The sequence below is a fragment of the Phalacrocorax aristotelis genome, chromosome 1 (genome assembly GCF_949628215.1).
Source record: "Phalacrocorax aristotelis chromosome 1, bGulAri2.1, whole genome shotgun sequence".
Lineage (NCBI taxonomy): Eukaryota > Metazoa > Chordata > Aves > Suliformes > Phalacrocoracidae > Phalacrocorax > Phalacrocorax aristotelis.
Genome location: NC_134276.1, coordinates 75190456 through 75211060, shown reverse-complemented (window position 1 = coordinate 75211060; position 20605 = coordinate 75190456). Strand labels below are relative to the sequence as shown.

General features: G+C 41.5%; 1 protein-coding gene across 1 annotated transcript; it reads right to left on the bottom strand.

The window, feature by feature from the left end:
* Positions 1-1848: 1848 nt before the first annotated feature.
* On the bottom strand, positions 1849-20304 carry RP2 (RP2 activator of ARL3 GTPase). Its single transcript, XM_075094141.1, has 5 exons — positions 20060-20304; positions 10662-11327; positions 8976-9090; positions 7744-7829; positions 1849-4474 (listed from the first exon to the last, which is right to left on the bottom strand). Exons 1-5 carry the CDS (start codon positions 20204-20206, stop codon positions 4391-4393), a joined length of 1098 nt encoding a protein of 365 aa, XP_074950242.1. The 5' UTR covers positions 20207-20304; the 3' UTR covers positions 1849-4390.
* Between the last annotated feature and the right edge of the window lie 301 nt (positions 20305-20605).

Here is a 20605-nt window from a genome sequence, read left to right as displayed (position 1 = left end):
AAGAAACACTTCCAGGCTGGCAATACAGCAAGTTGTTATTTTTCAGAAATTGTTATCCTCAGCAAACTGCTATAGCTCATACAGCGAGCTCTGCAATGTCCAGGGAACAGGGTGGACCACCCCAGAGCTGCCTTCAACATACACTGAAGCAAGAGCAAGAATGCAGTCCTACACCACACAACTTAATGGAGCCTGCTTGCATCAGCCCACTCAAATCCATGCATGCTAGAGACAATACTTAGGATTGGCACTTATTCATAGCTTTTAATACTGTTGGACTAGAATTTAGATGCTTTACATCAGGTTTAAACTTGCTTTGGAAGACCTGTTCCTGCAGATCTCCAAAGACCTATGTCACCCTATGCATTCAGAAAGCTTACTCATTAATTCTAAAAAAGAAATGGCACAAAGGTCCAATGGAGTCAACAAGGAACTTGATAGCAAAAATCCTAGAGATTAGGAACTAAATCAGGAGGCACCTGGGCTGCTCTAGGTCTTAAAAGCTTCATTTCACAGTGGCTTTTACTAAATCTTTAGGAAAAAAGCCTGGAAGACTGACACCTTGTAGAAAATATTATCAGCAACGCTAATTAAAATATGCACAGAAAGCTGAATGCTGTATGAATAAAGCCTAAACTTTTAAAAAACTGCATTTAAGAGAAGATATTCAGCTAGAGAGTTCTCTCTCACACTTAAGTCAATAAAACTCATTTTTGCCTGTACTGGCCAGAATTACTAAAGCACATATTTTGTAATAAAAAGTTTCAGGCTGCTTTTTGGAATTGGAGAAAAAAAAATCCATCCCAGTTATGTAAGTTCAGCCTGGTATGTGGATTACTTTTAAATCCATGCATTTTATGCATGACTATTTAGGTATGACAAAAGAAAGTGGTGACTTCCTAGGAGCTAGGACACAGATGCAAAGCTTCTGCATGTTAGTATTTGAGGATGCAATTGGTAAAAATCATGAAAATACTTAAGGACAGCTTTGCTATGACTTAGATATTACGTAAAAAAGATTACTAGGCAACTCAGATCCAATTGGGGTACAAGATTTTTTTTAAACTGTAAAATCGTACAATAGTAGCTAAGTGTAAACCAGAAGCTTTGATTCTCTAAGGCTTCACAATTTAACTCAAGATATTCAACAGAAAGTTCTATTGATACAGTACTTCCTGTTCTCAGCAAACATTTACACTTCATGAAAATTCCAACTATAGACGGTCTAGGGTAAGACTCTCATTTCTGATCAGTTTAAAGCTGAGTTGGGAAATTTATTAGATATTTACCTGTTTTCAGGAATCTTTTGATGTTAAACTGGATATACAAAGGAATTGCTGTCTACAGGAACAATTCTATTAGTATAACCACCAGAACCTGGTTTTGCTGTGAGCACATCACTAGCATGCATCCAATACCCAAAGAGGTAAGCACAGTTAAAAAGCACAAAACTTTTACAGGTTAAAAAACAAAGCAGAAAGGAACAACCACATGCACAGACAGATCTGGGAGAAGTGCTTTAACAGTCTCCATCCAGGAATCTCTGTATCTTTATCTCTACAGCTTGATATAAGAATACCTTCTTCCATATTTACACTGCAGTTTTCCCAGTAAAAGTTAATCATATCTTCACTAACTCCAGGGAAAAAGTCCCTGCTGTCAAAAATTCACATTTTTTGGAGGATGGATGACTGCAGAGTTAATGCTTATTTTCAATTAGCTGTATCTATTTAAAGTCCCTGTTTAAACATGGAATTCAGTTTTTATACTTAATAAAATGTAATTATATTTTGCAATATTTTATAAGTTAAAGAAGTCTTCCAGAATCCAGAGTTTAGATTTTCAATGTTTATTATGACTGACATTCACAGTGCAATACAAATTACATAAAAAGCTATACAACAAACGTACAAAGACTACATGAAGCACGTACCATTCTGTATCACACACAATACCTGATGCTTAGGCTAGAAGTGTTCTTAACAGCTAATAATAAGAAATTGAAGTCAAAAGATAAATAATTGGATTGAGAAGCTCCTTCATTATGTAGGTTTTTTTATGTTGGTAAGGTATGTTGGTAAGCAGGCTATCAATGTAAAAAAAAAAAAAACCAAAACTAAACCACAATACTCTGCTCTTTCCACATAGAAATGTTTTTCCACTGTTTTCAAGCCTAGATTAATTTTCAATTAATCATCCTCTCCTCCAGGAAAAGTAGTCACAAGACTCAATTTAGCACTTTGTTTCCAGAGCAGGTTGATGATGCAAAAGACAAACTATAAACATACATATAATCATATGTCAGCGTGTAAGTTTTGTAATGTTATATGTAAAAGTTTAGAGACCAAGATGGTCCAATATATGCACTGCTTCAAAAAACTACACAATGACAGTTCTGAAGTACAGTACACAGTTCTAATGTACTGTCCATATGTCCATACCAGAAAAATACATTTACTGCATGTGTCTAAAATAGTTCCTGCAAATGTTCATTGACAAATTGTGCTAGTACTTTGGAGACAGATCTAAGATTTTTAGCTGTTTTCACAGCCTCTCCTCACACATTATATAAACACACTCCTGGCTGGCTAAGTGCAAATAAGTGGCAATTTCTACTACCAGTCAGACTCTGGTGGCAATTAGATTTCATTTCACTTCGTCAAATAAAAAAAAAAACCCACAACATTTCACAGAAGTGGCATTACCTTCAGTACATCAACGGCTTAGTGACTTCAGGAGATGCTCTTCCTTATTTAATCTATGCGTAACTTTATTAAGAGGTCCTAAGGACACATTCTTGATAAATAGTTTAAACTAAGGGCAAGCATTTGCCTAGTAGCAACATAGTGAGAGCTCAGAACATCTCTTGGGCATGACATAATTATGAATTTCAGGAGAACATATTCTTTCATATGCTAATTCTAAAGAATTAGAGAGAGATGTGTTTTTAGCCACCCACTTTTGGAGCTCAAGAGCTGTGAATCTGATTAAACGAGACTTGTTTTCCGTTAAGATGCACAAGACCTTCCCTTTTGACAGCTGACCATAATGAAGAAATTATTGCTTTAGCACCTCAACACAGCCCCAGTGCATTCAATGGATTGTAAAGCCTACATAATTTGGCAAGCCACAATTTTAATCAAGAAATTTGGTTTTGAGCATCTGCACGCAAAAATCTGCTCAAGTATTACAGAGGGCTTGTAAAACTGGACATAAGCTTTAAGTTTGTACAGAAAAATCAGTAAGGATGTAATATGAAAAAATAAATCAATTGCATTTAATAGCCGTATAGATTTGCATTCTAACATGCGCTATGTAGCAAAAAGCATTCTTACTGATCACTATTCAAATGCATCTCCCAAAATGCTAGTAGCACTTCTTCAGTCTGTTTTTAGAATTAATCCAAAATAAACCCTACAGCAGTGTGTAGTACTTTTCAGGCAAATTTTCAGTACTACTACCGAGTGTAAAACCCCTCCCCTGGGGTCTAGCGAGGAAGAGCTTTTTGAATGCCGCCAGAGCCCTTCTCTGACTCCTGGTTGCTGTACGTCCCTCCTAGCAAACAAAAACAGTGCCAGAGACTCATTGCTCCGAGTCCAAGTGAACCTCACACATATGCCAATACATGACTTGGTAATACCAGAGGCAGCTTTATTGCCAGAGACCCTGAGTGGACCATGGACCATCTTCAGCAGAGCACTCGTGCTCAGAATTCACCTCAGAACAGAAGAGCCTGGCAAATGCTCACTTACCAGAACGCTGTTATGACAGCTCTCAGCATAAACGCTGCTGCAAACAACTTTATTCAAAAAAGATGCTGAGGCAGAATAAACCAGATGTACATTTTATAAGTCATGCACTGCTTCTGAAAGCATGCTATCAGGAGAATTCATTTCAGACTAGGCTTTCAGAAAAAGTCAACGACTTCAGCTTCCTCCCTGGCCCCCAGTGAAGACAAATTTGCATTGTGGGAAGGTTTTGAACAGTGAGTTTCACATAAATGCACTTTCTAAACAGTGTGTCTGAGTTAAAGATAATTACTACTGCAGCAAATTCGGATCAGCATTGCACTTCTCAAATAACTCTCACCATTAGATGTTGACAAGAAACATTCAAGTGTCCATAGAGGTTTAGAAATCACCGTAAAAAGTTAGTAGAAAACCTCCACTGTTTCTGGAGTCAAAACATAAGTTTCAAACACAATGCACGTGGGGAGCTACGCCATTTACTCCAGGTAATATGGTATTAAAACCACTGATAGCTTTATAAAAGGGACATATGAGAAATACAAAACCAAATGACAAAACTTCTCAGATACTACTGCAATATTCAAACCAAGTGACATCCAAGTGCCGAGACAAAACGTATATGCACACCTTCATGTTAAACTTCACATTCCCATCTGCATGTCAACAAAGTTGTAGAAATTGTCTACATCTTGAGATGCTGATGCCTTGCTCTCCGATACAAAAACCTGTTTTATTAAATAAGAAAATAGTTATGCATCACTAATAAAGAAGTTCAAGTAGTCTTTGCTCATTCAGAGCCAGTAATGGTTATTTTCATTTTTGCATTTCATGAGAAGCACAACTCTACTTGTTCCCACCGTGTCTTAGAATAGTGCTAAAATTCTCTCAGCCCTGTTGCACCCTTTGTTACTGTCATCTGTTCCTAGCAGACATGCTAGTTGCAGTAACCCTAACCTTCCACTGATGGGAATTTAAAATTTTGGGCTCGATTATTCAGGGATCACAGCTTCAGCTAGTGCCCATTTAGATGTACTTTGCTTGGAAAAGTCAAACTCTGTCCAGAAGAGGGGGGGGAACCAAACACATAAAAGCCTTACACTACCATTAAGCTTTCCTTTAATAAAAATGCAGAGTTTGCAAGACAGACTGCCTTGTGCTCTATTCCCCTCAAAAAACTTAGCTGCTTCTTCATCACATGATTTTTTTTTTTAATAACTTCAATTACATTTGCATCTTGCAAAACTGATCAACGTGTGTGAAAGTCCAAGCTCTAGGACAGTCACCTTGGAAAGCTTTCAGCAAATCAACTACAAATGCCTTCAGCAATGCCCAAATAGTTCAGTGTAACAGACAGTGTTATGGCTGTTCATCAATCTCAACATGCAAGTGATAACCTCAATCAAAAACTTAAATTCAGTTCTTACTATCTTATATTTTCTATACCTCAAGAGGAAATCATCACTGTCTTAGCACATCAGTGTTGGCACAGCCAACTAAGCTATTCTGAAGCGCCCGGGGACTGCAGGAATGGGTTATTCCAGATGACTATGCTCCTACAGTCACCACTTCTCTGCTTCAGCTCAGAATATCACGTGAATGTAAACTATGACAGTTCTTTGAATTGATTTACTTAAACTATGTTTTAAGATTAATATCCTGCTGTCCAGTAAATATCTGATTTAAAAAAAAACAACAACAATTATATCACCGCAAAGCAAGCGGTTTCCTAGACTGTTGCTTGGATGCCTGGTAGACTTCTGTTTGAAGGGACTTCAGAACACCTACTAATTATTTGGCAGTTTGGTGCAGCAGTGATTGGTACCACAGTCACGACAGTTGAATATATTCTTTCAGCATCCTTCCCTACCAGGATATTACAATCTACATTTTGCACAGTATTTTATGAATAAGTGATGAGACGGGGAACAATACTAGAAAGCACACCAAAAAGAATGTCAGACATAAAGAGTGTAGACGTACCCAGTCCGCACAAATAGTAAGTCCGCTTAAATGCATAGCATAGAGCTCTCCTTGTAACACACGGTTTCTACCAAACAGCTCAAAACACACTAGTGGTGCTATTGCTGAAGAACTTTTCTACCCTTACTAGAGTATCTACAGTTGTTTATCAGATTTATCAGATTAACTTCCCCAAAAACCTGGTAGAAGTTAAGGTTATTAACAGATGAATTTAATTTTTAACTGGGGTTTTCAAATGTAAATGTAGCTACCTGCTTAAAAGCAGAGTAATCTCCTGCAAAGTCTTACAGGATACATGTTTTCCTAAGAGCTTTTGTCATTGTTTATTGATCAAGGATACCTATAATTCTTTCTGAGCACTATAACAACTCTCAAACACGATAAGGGCAGCCAACAATGAGGTGAAACCACTTTATAGAGCATTCCTGAATGTTCTGTTTGTAATAAGTCTGAAGTTCGTTAGTCCCTAAATTACTTCTAAATCATGTCCCAAGAAAGAAATACATTTTATAAAATATATACCCATGATATTCAATTAGCTAGGGATCCATGCAAACTCAGGGTTTATCAGAAACTTTGGAGTTACATTTTATCTAAATAAAGATATATACTTCTCAGGAAGCCCAAAGTTCTGCTTCTTAATTCAGTGCAGCAAGTATTTAATAAGTGAGGTAGACTTTACTATGGAACCATACTGTAAATAGAAGTTTTAAATCCAGATGCAGTAAGTCATTTCACATTTGGAACTGAACCCAAATACTACAGATCACCTTCAAGAACAATGGTTACTTCACAGCATGAAGTACATAATCTGAGGTTTCTGGATGCATCTCAGAGCAGGGCATTCACAATGTTATAACAACAGACACCAGTTATTTTAGTGAGGAAAATATAAAGTTTTATTTGTTCTAACAATTAATATCACTTCAGCCTTTGAAATGGGGGGTGGGGAAATCTAATGCCACCAGTGATTTACCTACCCACTATCCGCTTTGTTCTGTATGAAAGAAACCAATATGCTAACCACAACTGTAAGCACCTGCTTAGAGAGGCCATTTTTATGGTAAAATTTGCGGTGATGACTTTTGGGTCACAAGAAAGAATCAGTAATATCACAACAGTGCCCAGACTGTAGTTCTAGTAAGTATTCTCAAGACTCAGAGGGCCAAGTTAAGACCCACTACATAGGGTTTTTCTGGTGTAATAGCAAACACAAAAAAGGTAAACATTACCTGCATTTGAGATGACTTATTACAAGACGACTGTATTCCAGAAACTGGGCAGTCTAGTTCCAAGTAACTCTTTTGAAAGGAATTGAAAGACAGCAAGGAGCTGTATGGACGCTACATCGCAAAGACATTCTAGTCTTTGAACAGCTGCTTGAAAGCAAAGGGTTTGTCACTTTCTCATTATCAGGAGATGCTCTAATTGTTTCCAGAAACTTTCCCCAAACTATTGCCATTCACAGAAATAGGGACAGCAAGCAAAGAGCAAGTGGGTTATAAAGAAGCTACAGCAAAACAAGCTGCAGAACAAAAAAAAAAAAAATGTCTTTGAAGCAAGAAGGCCTTCTGCAATATCCAATATCCTACACAGCAAAAGTAAACCTTGAAAAAAGTTGAAATCCCATCATGTTATCTTTGTCAGGGTTTAATAGACTAGGACATCACAAAGCAGACTTCAGTATAAGACTTGGAGCAGAGCTTTTCCCTATTGTATTTATAGAACCTGTTTTTACTATTATGTGAAATAACAGTTTTAAGTGGAAATCTTCTATTCTTCAATGGATATGGAGATTTAGTACTCTCTTTCCTAGTGCAATTTTTCTTGTCTCCAACAAGCAACTTGAGTTTTGAGTACAAAAACTCATGACAACAACAGAAAATAGGATATTGAGGTTTCACTATTGAGAAACCTAAAAAGATGGTGCAGTATGTCAACGCTACAGCTTGACCATGAAATATCCTAGACATTCTGTAATGTTTTCTGCTGATAAAGCAATACACCAGCTCACCTTGGTTCCACTAAAAACATCATTTATAGTGCTTCGGCATCCTTCCACAGCACCGTCTCCATTGAACTCCAAAGCAACCACTGGACCTAGAAGACAGTTTCATCTAGAATCAATACTACTTTTAAGGCTGGCATTGAAACACTAGATTTCTCAACCCATAGGGAATTGCAAAGCTTGCAAGAAGCATTTTATGGTTTTTGCTTGAGCATCCGTAATGCAGGATAAAGTATTACAAACACTTAACCATAGCATCAAAGCACAGTGTTATCTGAGAAGAAAATATCTGCCATTCCATGCTCATTTTTGCAGAGACTCTGGCAGGATTCCAGTTTTACTTCTTGAAAGGCAGGAATGGCACAAAAATGCTAAGGAGCACAGGGCATCATGGAAGTGAGTCAGACTACACTGCTCAAATAGTGAGCCATTTCACAGACATCTGGAGTAGGACTGAGTCATTCAGGCATTTTTGCCTCAGTCCCAAGATAGCGAACTGCCTGATTTTTAGACTTGTTCTCACCCACTATTTGCAGATCCCCTTTCTCTGGTTTCACTCTGAACACATTATTTCTTCCCACATGGGTGCAAAATAGCCCTTAAACTAGACTGTCATCTGATAAGTACAATAACTTTTGTCCTATTCTTGCAATAAGCATCACAGACCTCTTAATGTTACTATGAAAAAACTGCATGCTGCTAAGTTTGGGAGTGTGTATTGAGCTTTAACATGTAACAGATGGCAAGATGTCAGTACTTCTGCAGGAAGAGACAAAAACCAATTGCAGTCAGATCAATAAAAAACGCTTTTAAAACACTCCAACAGTACACCAGTTATAAACAGAAATTTAACACTTGCCTGCTTTATACACATCTATACCGATTTGCTTAAATATGTATATAGAAACACTGAACATCTAGGTGGTTTAGCAGCAATGGTGATAAGTTGGAAATGGTCTAAAAGTATGAGCTGTTTCTCAACACCCCAAACAGATCTGTATTTGCCACTGCTCCCGAGCTATGCGGTTGGACCACTAGAGGGGTGGCAGAGCCACAAAATATTGTGGAATAGCTCATTTCTGATGCCTTCAGGAGTTTTGGCTTGTTTAGGGCCTGATTGAGGCTTCCAAAACTCACCTCAACTGGCTTTACACTATGCCCTTGAAACACAAATTTCTCCTTTATTCCTCCTTCTCCAGAACTCCCTAGTGAAGAGAAAGAAAACAACACAAACTCACCTTTTTCAAGCAGCGGAATGAATTCTGATGCACACTGCTGGAAAACTCTGTGAGCATCCTCTGCCTTCATTGAGACTTCTTTGGTCTGTACCAGCTGAAAGCCTTTGCCAGTCATCTGTTCACAGAGAAAGAATTCATGTTAAAAATGCTTCTAAGGCAGAGAGTTCAGCTCAGGTGTCCAGATTACGCTGGAATAGACCCATTTTCCCCATACACATTAAGCCACAAAGCAAAGGGACCCTTTTTGCTCTTTTCAAAGACCATTTGCTTTTTCTACATTTCTGTTTATTTTCATTCCAATTCATCCAGATTTTCTCCTCTGCCCTAGCACACCTAGAGGAGTAAACGCAAACATTTTTGTTTTATGTTATGGCTCAGGGTTGTGTTTTTTCCCCCACAATTCCTCACAAGCTGAAACTAATGGGATTTAAAAGCATTCAGCATCTGGAGTCAAGCAGTTAGTTCTCATTAGTCTGCAACAGTTCAGTCAAGTATTAGCTCAAACTCTCATCTATCCACTGCTGAAGTTCTCCATTTCGGGGAAAAAAGTTACAAACTTTCGAACACACACACACACAGGGCTTTTCACTTCAAATCTAACGTGAAGCTAAAAGCATGTGGATTTCCACAGAATCTCACTAACTAGTCTTTTAGCACCTTCTTAACTCTAATTTCTGAAGAGCTACTAACACAGGAGAACACACCTATTATCCTCTTTACCATAGCTATTCCTTCTGCAGAAAAAAACCAACCCATAAGTATCATTATGTCCCTTCACTCAAGTAGCTGTTAATAACTCAGTTTCATCAAAATTCAACTGGGCAGGGGGAGGGAGAGGCATGGGAACACCCTACAGCTTTCTTTCCTTGCAGTTAAAAACCCAAGGGAAGGAGCTCCATCGGTTTTGTTGATCATACAACACTGGGATCAGCAGCTTTTGCAGACATCTCTTCCAGAAGCTGTAGCTCATAGTTCCTGGCTCTGCTCTGTCATCCCTGGCACTCCAGTGTACTAAAAGCAGCCAGCCACTCCCAGATTTTAGCCCCAGGAAAACCCAAACTCAGCCAAGCCTGGGAGCTGCTGCCTCGGCGGGGGGGGGGGGGGGGGGGAGAAAAAGAAGGGGGGGCAGCACCAGCTATTGCAGTAATTGAAGACAGTTGACAAGCCACAACAAACACTCACTGCCTCTTCCAGAAAAAAAATTCCAATACCAGGTATCAGAGGGGATACAATTTAATATGTTATTTTTTTAAAGTCTCTGTTAGTACCGGAAAAACTTTCAGGACAGGCAGTTTTGTTAGCTGTGACTTTTGGGGCAATAAGCTAACATGTTAATTAGCTATATCCCTTTCACAAGCATTGCCAATCACTTACTCTACATTTGGCCAAGTTCATCAAATCAACTACGCATTTTCTTCAGAACGTAGCTTTGGTGTGCCATGGTGGAAAAGTACACTGGAACTATTAGAGGATAGATGTGCCAGTCACAGGAGGTCAGCTGTAAAACACTGATCAGATGAGCTCCAGTCTCTTACCTTGCTTTAAGGTTTTAAACAGTGCGGTTGCTTGGTATGGTTAGTAGCCAAGCAGAGCCTCTGCGTTCCCCCTTCAGGGAGCACCAGAGGCTATCCAGCAGAAAGTACAATTAGAAATTCAAAAAGCTGAATACAGACAAAGGTCACTTACCTCATCAATTAACTTCCTAGCATTCGCAGTTGTGTAGTCACCGGCAAAAAACACGGCCAAACACGATTCATCGCTGCTTTTCTGTCTCTGCCCTCGAGTTATTGGTATTATGCTCCTCATAGCATCGGTAGAAATTCTGACAGCTTTCAGCTCCTCAGAGCTGGGCAGAGGAACATAATCTTGGACTACAGCATTCTCAGGCAAAAGGCCCCAATTATTTTCTCCTGACACAGGGGTAAAGTCATGGATGTTGCTCCATGTGTTATTGAAGATACTCAGTCCAGCATCTTTAAACTGTAAAGCAAGCTCAGGATAATAGTACTGGAAACATCCAAACCTCATACCTGTGGAGGACTCAATAATTGGCTGGGTGGCACAGCACAAGAACACCTCCAGCCTTCTGCAGTCCCGAGTGCGAAACTGTTGGCAGGCCACTATGCATTTACAATCTTTGCAGTCACGGAAAAACACGCTGCCTTTTATTGGTCCTAAAAAGATTTGGCAGTTTACACAGTCATCAATAGTGATTGTAGCAGAATGGTCAAATATGTAGATACTACAGTTCTCACAGTCCTGGATGACAAATTGTTGCCCTGCTACTTTTCCAGGCAGTCGACCCACAGTTTCATCTTTAAGTCCGGAAAAAGTGTAATCTTTGGGGTCAACCTGAAGGAGGAAGGGGGAAAAAAAAAGTTAAAGTCTTCACATACAGACAATATTATAATGCTAAATGCCAAGTGACTTACATTAATTGAGGTAGCACTACACTGTACAGGATAACCTGCCGGAAAACTCTTCAAAGAGTGATGAAAGATCAGAAGAAGCTTTTAGCTCAACTACTAGAATGCACAGTACTGAGGTACAACAGTGAACCAAAATTACACTTCTGAGATGCTCCAGGAAAAGAAACCTAGCTCAGTTTGTTCTCTAATAAAGAAAGGGGGCAGGGGGAGCTAGTTTTCTCTCTCGATTCTAAGTTTTTTCAACAAGGATTATAGTCTTCGGTACTACCATAACAACTGTAATAAGTTAGTTGGGCAACAATACTTCAAGATTCATAAAGCTAGAGATGCCCAGTATTTCCTTTTGAAGTAGCTTTCTTGGTCATATTTTACTACACCTCAACACATTGCAAGGAAACCTTGCTGCTTGCTTTCAAACAGTATCTCCTTTATTACATTTGCAAACTACAAAGAGTATGCTTATCTGTACCACTGCCTTATCTTGTACTAACAGCTGCAAGATTTTTGTGCTAACAGCAACTGCGTGATTGTTTTAGCTACGACCAACAGGCAAACATTGGCAGTGCTGGCGCAACGGGCATGTTTACAGACCTCTCCTCCTCCACGCTCCAGCATCCCCCCTGCTGGGGAGGGACACTTGAGTTCGGCTGTGGTTTTCCCTGGGACTCTCCATTGGGGAGCAGAGACTGAAGAGCCACATAACACCCAGGACAGTACGTGATACAGGTGGACAGCATGAATAATACAGCCACTGCTCTCGTAACACCAACGGAATCTGAGCTCAGTCATTTCTAGATATACACGAGCCAAGACAACTACGCTTCCCAGAGCAAATTCTACTCTGCCCTCTTGTGAAAGCTTATTAAAATAGCACTCAGAAGTATACAAGTACCTGAACTAGCCTAATAGAAGACCAATTCACAAACCTGCTGTTTGATTATCTGCCCAGGGACCCTAAAGCTTGCTGTGCTGTAATCAGTTCTAACGCATTACAACAGTTTCTGGATAGCCCAATTTGTAAGAAACTCCTCCTCCTCCTCAGCATTTCAAACATTTCCATGAAATTTAGAGACCAGAAAAAGGCATAAACCAGGATGGGCTATAGCCAGGCGTTCACTAAACCAGCTCAGCCTGATATCCCTAAGAAAATGGAATTTTTTGAACAGTCTGCTAAAGACATAACAATGAACTATGCGAGCCTGGAAAAACAGAAGTTGAGGGCCAGAGACAGAAACTGAGAGATAGAGAAACACTTGTTTTACAACTATAGCCTTGAGGAGAGCTGAGAGACTGATCAAAGCAAACATCCCGCCCAGAAGCCGCTGAGAACAGGGTGATAAAGCATATAGTCAAGGAGAACAACTATTTGGGATGTAGATAAGAACTAAAACAAAGTGCCCAGTAGGGAAAATAGCCTCGTTATAATACTAAAAATCACGCCCATAGGCCAGGAACCTCCACCCCCCTAGTAAATCCCTTAATCTATAAGCATGCATGGTAAATTCAAGTGAGCTGTACTGTTATATTCAAGTGAGAAGAAAATTAACCAATTATTAGCTGAGGCATGTGAATATTAGCTGTGAATGACACATTTAACTGTATAAATGCCTTGTAGTTTCTCAGTGCAGTGTGCTAGCTTTGTGGGTTACCACCTAGCACAACCTTTGCACAAAAATTACTTGAATAAAGTACCTCTGCTCTGTGTGTTGTTTGGCTTTTTGCATACCAGGTGAATGAACTCGCTTTTCAGGATAACAAGTCCAGGTAGCTTTTGTCCAGAATAGCTAATGGAGGCTAAAAGTCTCTACCAACTGATGCACTGTACTCTTTTATAGACAACATATCTGACCTCTGGACCAGAAAGGAGGTTTGCAGCTGGTGAATCTTCCAAATAAAATGCAAGTTGGGACAATGAAGATGGCTTCCCAGAAATCTACCCTTGATCATATTTAATACCACTAGTACCTATCCAGGAAAGTTAGCTAGAAGAGTTACAAATAAAATTGGGAGGCTCAAATGATAAGGGACACAGAATGGAGACTCAGCCACACAGTGTGATTAGGATTGAAACCCTCTAAGGTCTTAAGTCTTGTGTAATGTTACGTATTTGATCCAGATAGAATATATACTCATATTTATAGTCATATATTACACTCATATTTATACTAATATTCTCTCATACTTGAGAATATAAGTATCGAAATTGCTTTTGGACGCAACCTTCCCAGGCATCTCCAAGAATATTTATGTGAATATGTATGTATTGGGGGTTTTTTTGATAACCTTGGGAGACAGGCTTACTGCCTTCAAAATAGAGGACAGAGGAACAGTTACTTCTTTCAGGAAGGAGAAGTTCAAGGTTTCCAGAACTTACAGCTTTTTTGAAAGTTGGCACCTAAGCATGTCCTCCTAAATTGCTCTGCTGTGAAGTAGCACTAGCTCTTCCTACACAGAAGCCTTTACAGAGACATGTGAAATTTCAATGCCACCTTGCAATTTTATTTAGGCCTAGGTGAAAAACATTGGTTAGTCAGCCAACCCACAGCTTATAGACAGTTTCAAATAAGAGCACTTGGGAAAGAGCAGCGGTTGAGTTCAAAGTCAGTTTATTGCCAGATCCAGGAGCTCAATTTTATTTCCCTGATGTGACTTAAGAGTTCTGCACTGACACAACTCTTACTTCTCAGTTTGTTCACCACACTAGGGAGTCAATTAATTTTGCTTTGCAGTTTTCCTTTTCAAGACCAAGAATATTTATTGACTAACACTGCCATACAGACTGGAGGGACCGAATGAAACAGATTTAACACTCTCCCCACACACAGGGCTATTGCCCAGCAAGGAAGGGGTAACCCAAAAAACTGTAGCAGACCTGATTGTTTCACTTTGCCTGGGTAAATGAAACATGCCAAAGGAGCATGAAGACAGAACTATGATTTTGAGGATGCATCCAACAGCTGCTAATATGCTTATTGGGGTGTTTCATGCTTACCAGCTCTGGAGTCTACAGCTGTCATCAACAGGTTAATATTAAATCACCACGTCCACCTTCCTTCCCCTGACAGTCAGCACTGACTGCTTCTTGAGCTCTATCTCAGCAACATAGCAAAAAAGCAGGCTAGGAAAACCAAAAGCAACCAAAGAAGGTAATATCTGCAGCCTTGTACCACCATAGCCAGGGCTATGTAGATTTCTCTGCCTGTTCATCTGGTGCAACTTTTGCTGTAAAATCTTAAGTATGCGGCAGGTCAGCAAAAGCCAACTGTTTGATAACTCATCTATTTATCCTTTGTATTTGGATAAAGCTTCAAAGAACTTTGTCCAAATCCACCCATCTCACCCAGACAGATGCTTTACTCTTCAACCCTTAACGCATTTTTAAATGTCTTTTCTTCCCCAGGCTGGTAGAAGTCCAAATGATGACAATATTTGTAGGAGCAACTTTTAATGCTTTCAGCTGGATTTAAAGTGTTTTTGGAATAGATATGAGTCATGCATTAATAGATATGGGCACAGCTCAAGAGCTGAAACCTAACAGAAGCGCTAGGCACAGGTTCAGTAATTACTCCATAGAGTGACCTAAAATAACCAAATATGATGAAAAAGTAATCCCTGCTTACACAATATTCTTCCCCCTCAACAGAGGTGCAGAAGTCTCCTCTTCAGTTATCAGCAATCACATTGGTGATAAGCCTGTTACAAAGGATTGGAGGACAAATTGCATGGAGCAGAGATTTTACAGAACAAGGAAAGAAGAGAAGCAAAGGGAAACAGGAGTTTGCCATGGTTGCTTTGAAATCTAGGAAGTTCTGCTGCAACAAATGCAAGGTGTAGTAAGCAGCTTTCCTTCCTGCAAAAGCTTGTCTTGCAAGAAGGTCAGAGGCCAGACATGAAGGCTGCAGGTGAGGTACATCTCTTCAGCCACCATTATCCAGTTCACTGGCACCAAGGCTAAGCAGCTCCCATTTGGAAGAAGACTTAGAAGTACTAGACTTCACAGTTTTTAGTAGTAACTGTGCCTAGGATCACCAAGGATCCCAACAGCTTTTCTTTCTGGCATGAGTTCATGTCTTAACAAGACTTCTTCACCAGGTCCATCAGGAAAGGAGTTTTAGTCAGCAATGCTATGCCACCAGAAATATGAGCAGGTACTGTTCTTAATTGATTATGGGTCCCCCCTAGTTAACCTGGATCTAGCCTGCTGAGCAAACAATGATTCATAAAGTCTTTCTAAACCACTTACACTAAGGTCTTCTCTTTTAAATATCATTTTCAGAAAATCATTCCCTATACCTCTAAATCACAACATATGGTGGTTCAGCTACGGACTTACATACAGTCGATGACATACAAAAGTTGGCTGCTGACCCAGTGACACTAAAACCTGCAGATACAGGGTAGGCACAAAAACTTAAGAGGCTTTACATGCTATTTGTGTCAGCAGGGGAATTAACAGAAAGGAAATAAGCGAGAAAAGTGCATTGCCAGGCCTACACACTTCTGCATATTCATACTTGCATGGGATTGGTGCCCTTAAGCACTGAGTTGCAACATCCTCTGGAGACTATTTGTTGAAGTTACTTACCTCTGGCAGATATCTAGATTCTTAGGCAACAAGAGAAGGTGGAAAGAAGGACAACATGTACAGGTTCCAGTCACTAGCATACAACTTTTCATCTTGGAACCTCTCCTGTGCACCTCAAATTTAAACATGGCCAATACAACAGTCTGAATGCGCTTTTCATTCTATTCTTTGCAATATTCCCCCTCTTCCAGAGTACCCATAATAACATCATTCTCATACTTTTCTGAGCAACAAACCATTGCCAAATACTGCAGATAGAAGAGGAAGAAGAAAGGAAGTTACTATGTGCCTATATCTGACTTAACTGGAAATATTGTTTAATATGAACCTGCTGATTTTCTCAGTTGATAGACTACATTTTGAGATACAGCAGTAGTTCTTCTGGTGCACTGGGAAGCATAAAGGAGATGCACTGCATTTAAGGACAAAATATTTCACTGTCTAGTTAGGAAAAAAAAGGAAAAATATGACAGTGATTTTATTTATATTCCAAAATAAAATATGAAGTGGCTACCTAAACACGATCTAGATAGTTAAAGATGTCTATGTCAGCTTAGACCATTCTACCAGAATCCTCAAATGTAAGGTAACTAAAAAAGGACTATCTATGATTTATGTAGAAACTTACACCTCTGAGCTTTTTTTAAACTGTTTGAATGCAGCCATCACAGCCCAATAGAGCAGTGAAGGCCACGTGTTTCCTATCAACTAAAGCAGTTAAACTGCAAGTCAACTGACATAAAACAAAACCTTACTTGTTCCTTCTAAAAGGAAAAATCAGCTGGGAAGGGAAGTCCCTCTAAGCTTTAAATGCTATTGCGATCATAATTAATCTAATTCTACTTCTCTAAACATGAGACAACAGCAAAAAAAGATAATGCAGATTTTTGCGTTTCTTCTCCTGCAGAGGTGGCCACAGCAGGTGGGTATATCTGCCGTCACAATACACAAAAACCCAGCTTCTGTCTATATGTACCGATATTCAGTTACTGCTGTAGTTATGGTCATGCATGCAAACATTAGTCACACAGATGGCAGTAAGGTAGGAAAGGAAAAGGGACACCAGGAGCAGAAATACAATCTCTCATCCCAGGCAGAAACCTAGCTGAAGAAGGGGCAAGGAGGGCTGAGCACTACCAAATTTTTCTCTCACACTTGGTCAGAAAGGGACTCTGATGACAGCAACACATGACAAATCTGCAGGATGCGGTGCAGCAATAAGAGACTCTGTAATAAACTTATTCTCCTGGACTCAGAATCGCACAGCAGCAAGAAACTGAACACTCATCCTTTTCCCTTCTGTTTTCAAGATAAGCTGATCCTTTGATTCTTCTGTTGCACCCTAAGTAATCTTCACATAGTTCTCCGAACCCACGGGTCAGCAAGCGTTACAGAGATCCCAGCAGACTTATGACACAATCTAAATTTCATTAATTTTTGCATACCTTAAAAACAGAGACTTCTATCCTCACTTAAATGAGGTGACACAGAAATCTGAAAAGGCCCCTCAAATTCATATACTTCTCTTAATTTCAATTCAACTATCAGCATCTTAAAATATTTTGTGTTTGGAGTTTTCCACCACACAGTCCATTTTCAGGACTATTATACAAGAGTTTCATGGTCACTAAGATACTGTCATATTACTCTTTAACGAGGTCTACACTAGCAGACTGTACTGATACCAATCATCTTTTGCTGCCAGAATACAATTAAAATAAACTACACTAGCAATGCTGTCCTTCAGAAGCAGAAGAAATAGTTTCGCTGGAGGAACTCCTCAGGCTCAGAGCTTCTTCCAGCACAGCTGCCAGATAGCAGTCACCTCCTCACATCCCTTATCAGACGAGCATGCACATAAGCAACATTTTTCTGCCTGCAGTAAGAGTGTCAGCATGGCACTGGTTTACAGGAAGACAGCTGGAGTCTTTGAGCAGCAAGACTTACCCACCTGTAAGAGCATACAGAGGATGGCTCACAAGAACTGCAGACAATTGCCAAACCTGTTTGCAGAACTGCACTATATAACCAAAACTGCATCACCGAGTAGGTGAGCTAAAATCAGAAACACCCAAATAGTGCATTGACGCATTATTAAAAGTAACAGGAAATGAACATAAAAGACCACTAGCGCATTTGCCAACAAAGTTGAGGTTTTCTGGGTTCAGAAAACAAAACGGAGTCTTGATGCCACAAGTTTTCTGACTGACTCCAGCCTAACTTTGTGTACAAACACAAACTGTGAAATGAGGATGTATAATACATGTGATACATCAGAAATGATAAAGCAATAGGCAACAGGATCATGTATCAGAGGCAATGCTTAAAGCTACTACATTAATGCTGACTTAGTATCACTTAATGCAAACTGGGATCAACAAGTTGAGTACACTAAGGGCTCAGTGCACTGACCTCTACCTAAGACCAGGTGTCTCAGTACTGCTTTTCTGCTTTAATGTGCCAACCGTACGCCCAACAGCCCAATGAAAGATAAGGCTGCAAAAAGCAAGAGAAATGGGTTTAAACATTAAACAGCTGTTCTTAAGCTGTACAGTACAAAATTAAGCAGCTAATTTGATAGCTTCCGCAGCTCAGTAGCACAGCCCAAACTTACTGATTCTTCTGGTTTCTAAGAGGCTTTTATAGAAAAGGAGGAAGTTGTTGCACATGCAATACATTACATGCTTTTTCTTCTCTACAGAGGTAGACTGTTGGTGCTGTAATAGCCTTGTCCGTTAGCTTGAGCCTACTTCCAGCATGTTAACAACAGCCATCTCCTTAGCAACAAGGCTGGCTGCTCCCTGCATCGAGTGTTTCTACATCCTGACTTTCCTCCTGTTAGTTTTAGGAGTTAGTACCATATAAGCAGATGGAGTAAAAAGTCTCACATAGTTGAGCTGTAGCTGATTAATTTTCTCTAAAATTAAGTCATATGGTTTCAAATGCTCTTTCAGTAACATACTTTTGCACAGAGCTAAGATTTGTTCAGCTACTCTAAAATGAGGTTCCGGTACGGCCCTCTCCCCGTACAAATAGTCTCCGTACAAGTAACAGGCTGCCACCCTCCCTTTTCTCTCCAACGCTGGAAAGCAAATATCCACTAGCAAGTCGCCTCTATCCTCAAGGAACCGATTGCTCCAGGCCATGCGCACGATCTCTAGCTCATTTCCATCTGAGCTTGACTTAAGCTGCTTGGAAGACTTAAAGGACACCATAAAGCACCTGGCCAAGTTTAGAAAACAAGCAAGCTAAGCATTCAAATAAATTCATGCGTTTTCTTTTCTATACTTGTAAAATATGGCCTAAAGGTTTGGGAATTTTGTTTGTTAAAACAACACCAATTAAGTTTACAGCCTGCCCCATTTTCTCCTTCCCCCACCCAAAGGCGGCTGGAGAAGAGGGGAGACCTAGCGAGGCTGTGATGTCACGATGTATTTTGGAAGTGAAACTTTAAACAAGGGTGGGAAGAAATATATTTAATCCAGAGCTTAAGTGCTTCCCTGCTTGAGACTCTGTGATTGCCTTCAACAGGTCGGGAAACAGCGCTGGGAAGGACCTGTCTTCAGCTGTCACTTCAGGGACTGGTAGGCTGGTTCTAGTTTCTCTAGCTTAAAAAAAAAAAACCAAAACCAAACAAAAAAAACCCACACCACCCAAAAGCCATAACCTAAGCAAAAAACCCCCAACAACCCGAAGAGGACACAAGTTGCATGCCTCCACGGAAATCCCGGGCGCGGGGACCCGGGCTCCCGCCGGCACGAGGAGTCGCCCGTCAGCCCACCGGCCGCCCCCACGCGGGTCTGCCCCGCTGAACCCTCACCCGCGGGACTCCCGGCTCCAGCGGCCACCCCGGCTGCGGACAGACGGACACTCCTCACCCGCGGGGGTCGTCACGGCCAAGCGGACGGCCGCCGCCACCACCGCCGGCCTGGGCGCGCGGCGTGACCCGCCCACGGCTCGCTGTCCCGCCGTGGGGCGGCCGCAGGCGCCTCCCGGAGCGGCCTCACCGGGGACCGCTGCTGGCGCCGGCGGCAGCCGCGAGACCCGCCGCCGGGACGGGACGGGGGTACCTTGGCTCGCTGGTCCCAGCTGTACTGCGGCGCCTTCTCCTCACCGGCCGCCGCATCTTGCCCGGCCCCCGCCTCCTCCTCCTGCTGCTGCTGCTGCTGCTGGCCGCCCTGGGCCGGCTTCCTGCGGCGGGAGAAGAAGCAGCCCATTGCGCCGTTGCCGCCGCCACCCGGCCGGCCCGCGGGAAGAGGCTGGGAGCGGGCGCCAGCGCAGCGCCTCACTGCTCCGCTCCGCCCCGCCCCGCCCCGCCCCGCCTCGCGCTTCCGGTTTCCCCCGGTCTCCCGTAGCGACGGCGACACTTCCCGCCCCGCCCCGGCGGTCACCGGGCCGCGCCTGACTGGCGAAGAGGCCCCACCGGCGGCGGGTGGGGGAGGCCCCGCACCCCCGGGGTTGAGGGAGGGGTGTCTGTCGATGCAGCCCGCGCTGTAGGCACGCGCCTGCTGAGCAGCCCCTCGCGCTCGCACCCCCGGGAGGACCGCAGCCGAACACCCAGGCGGCTCCCCTGGCTTCCCGCGAGTGTCCCAGAGCACCAGCAGCAAGCGGCAGCA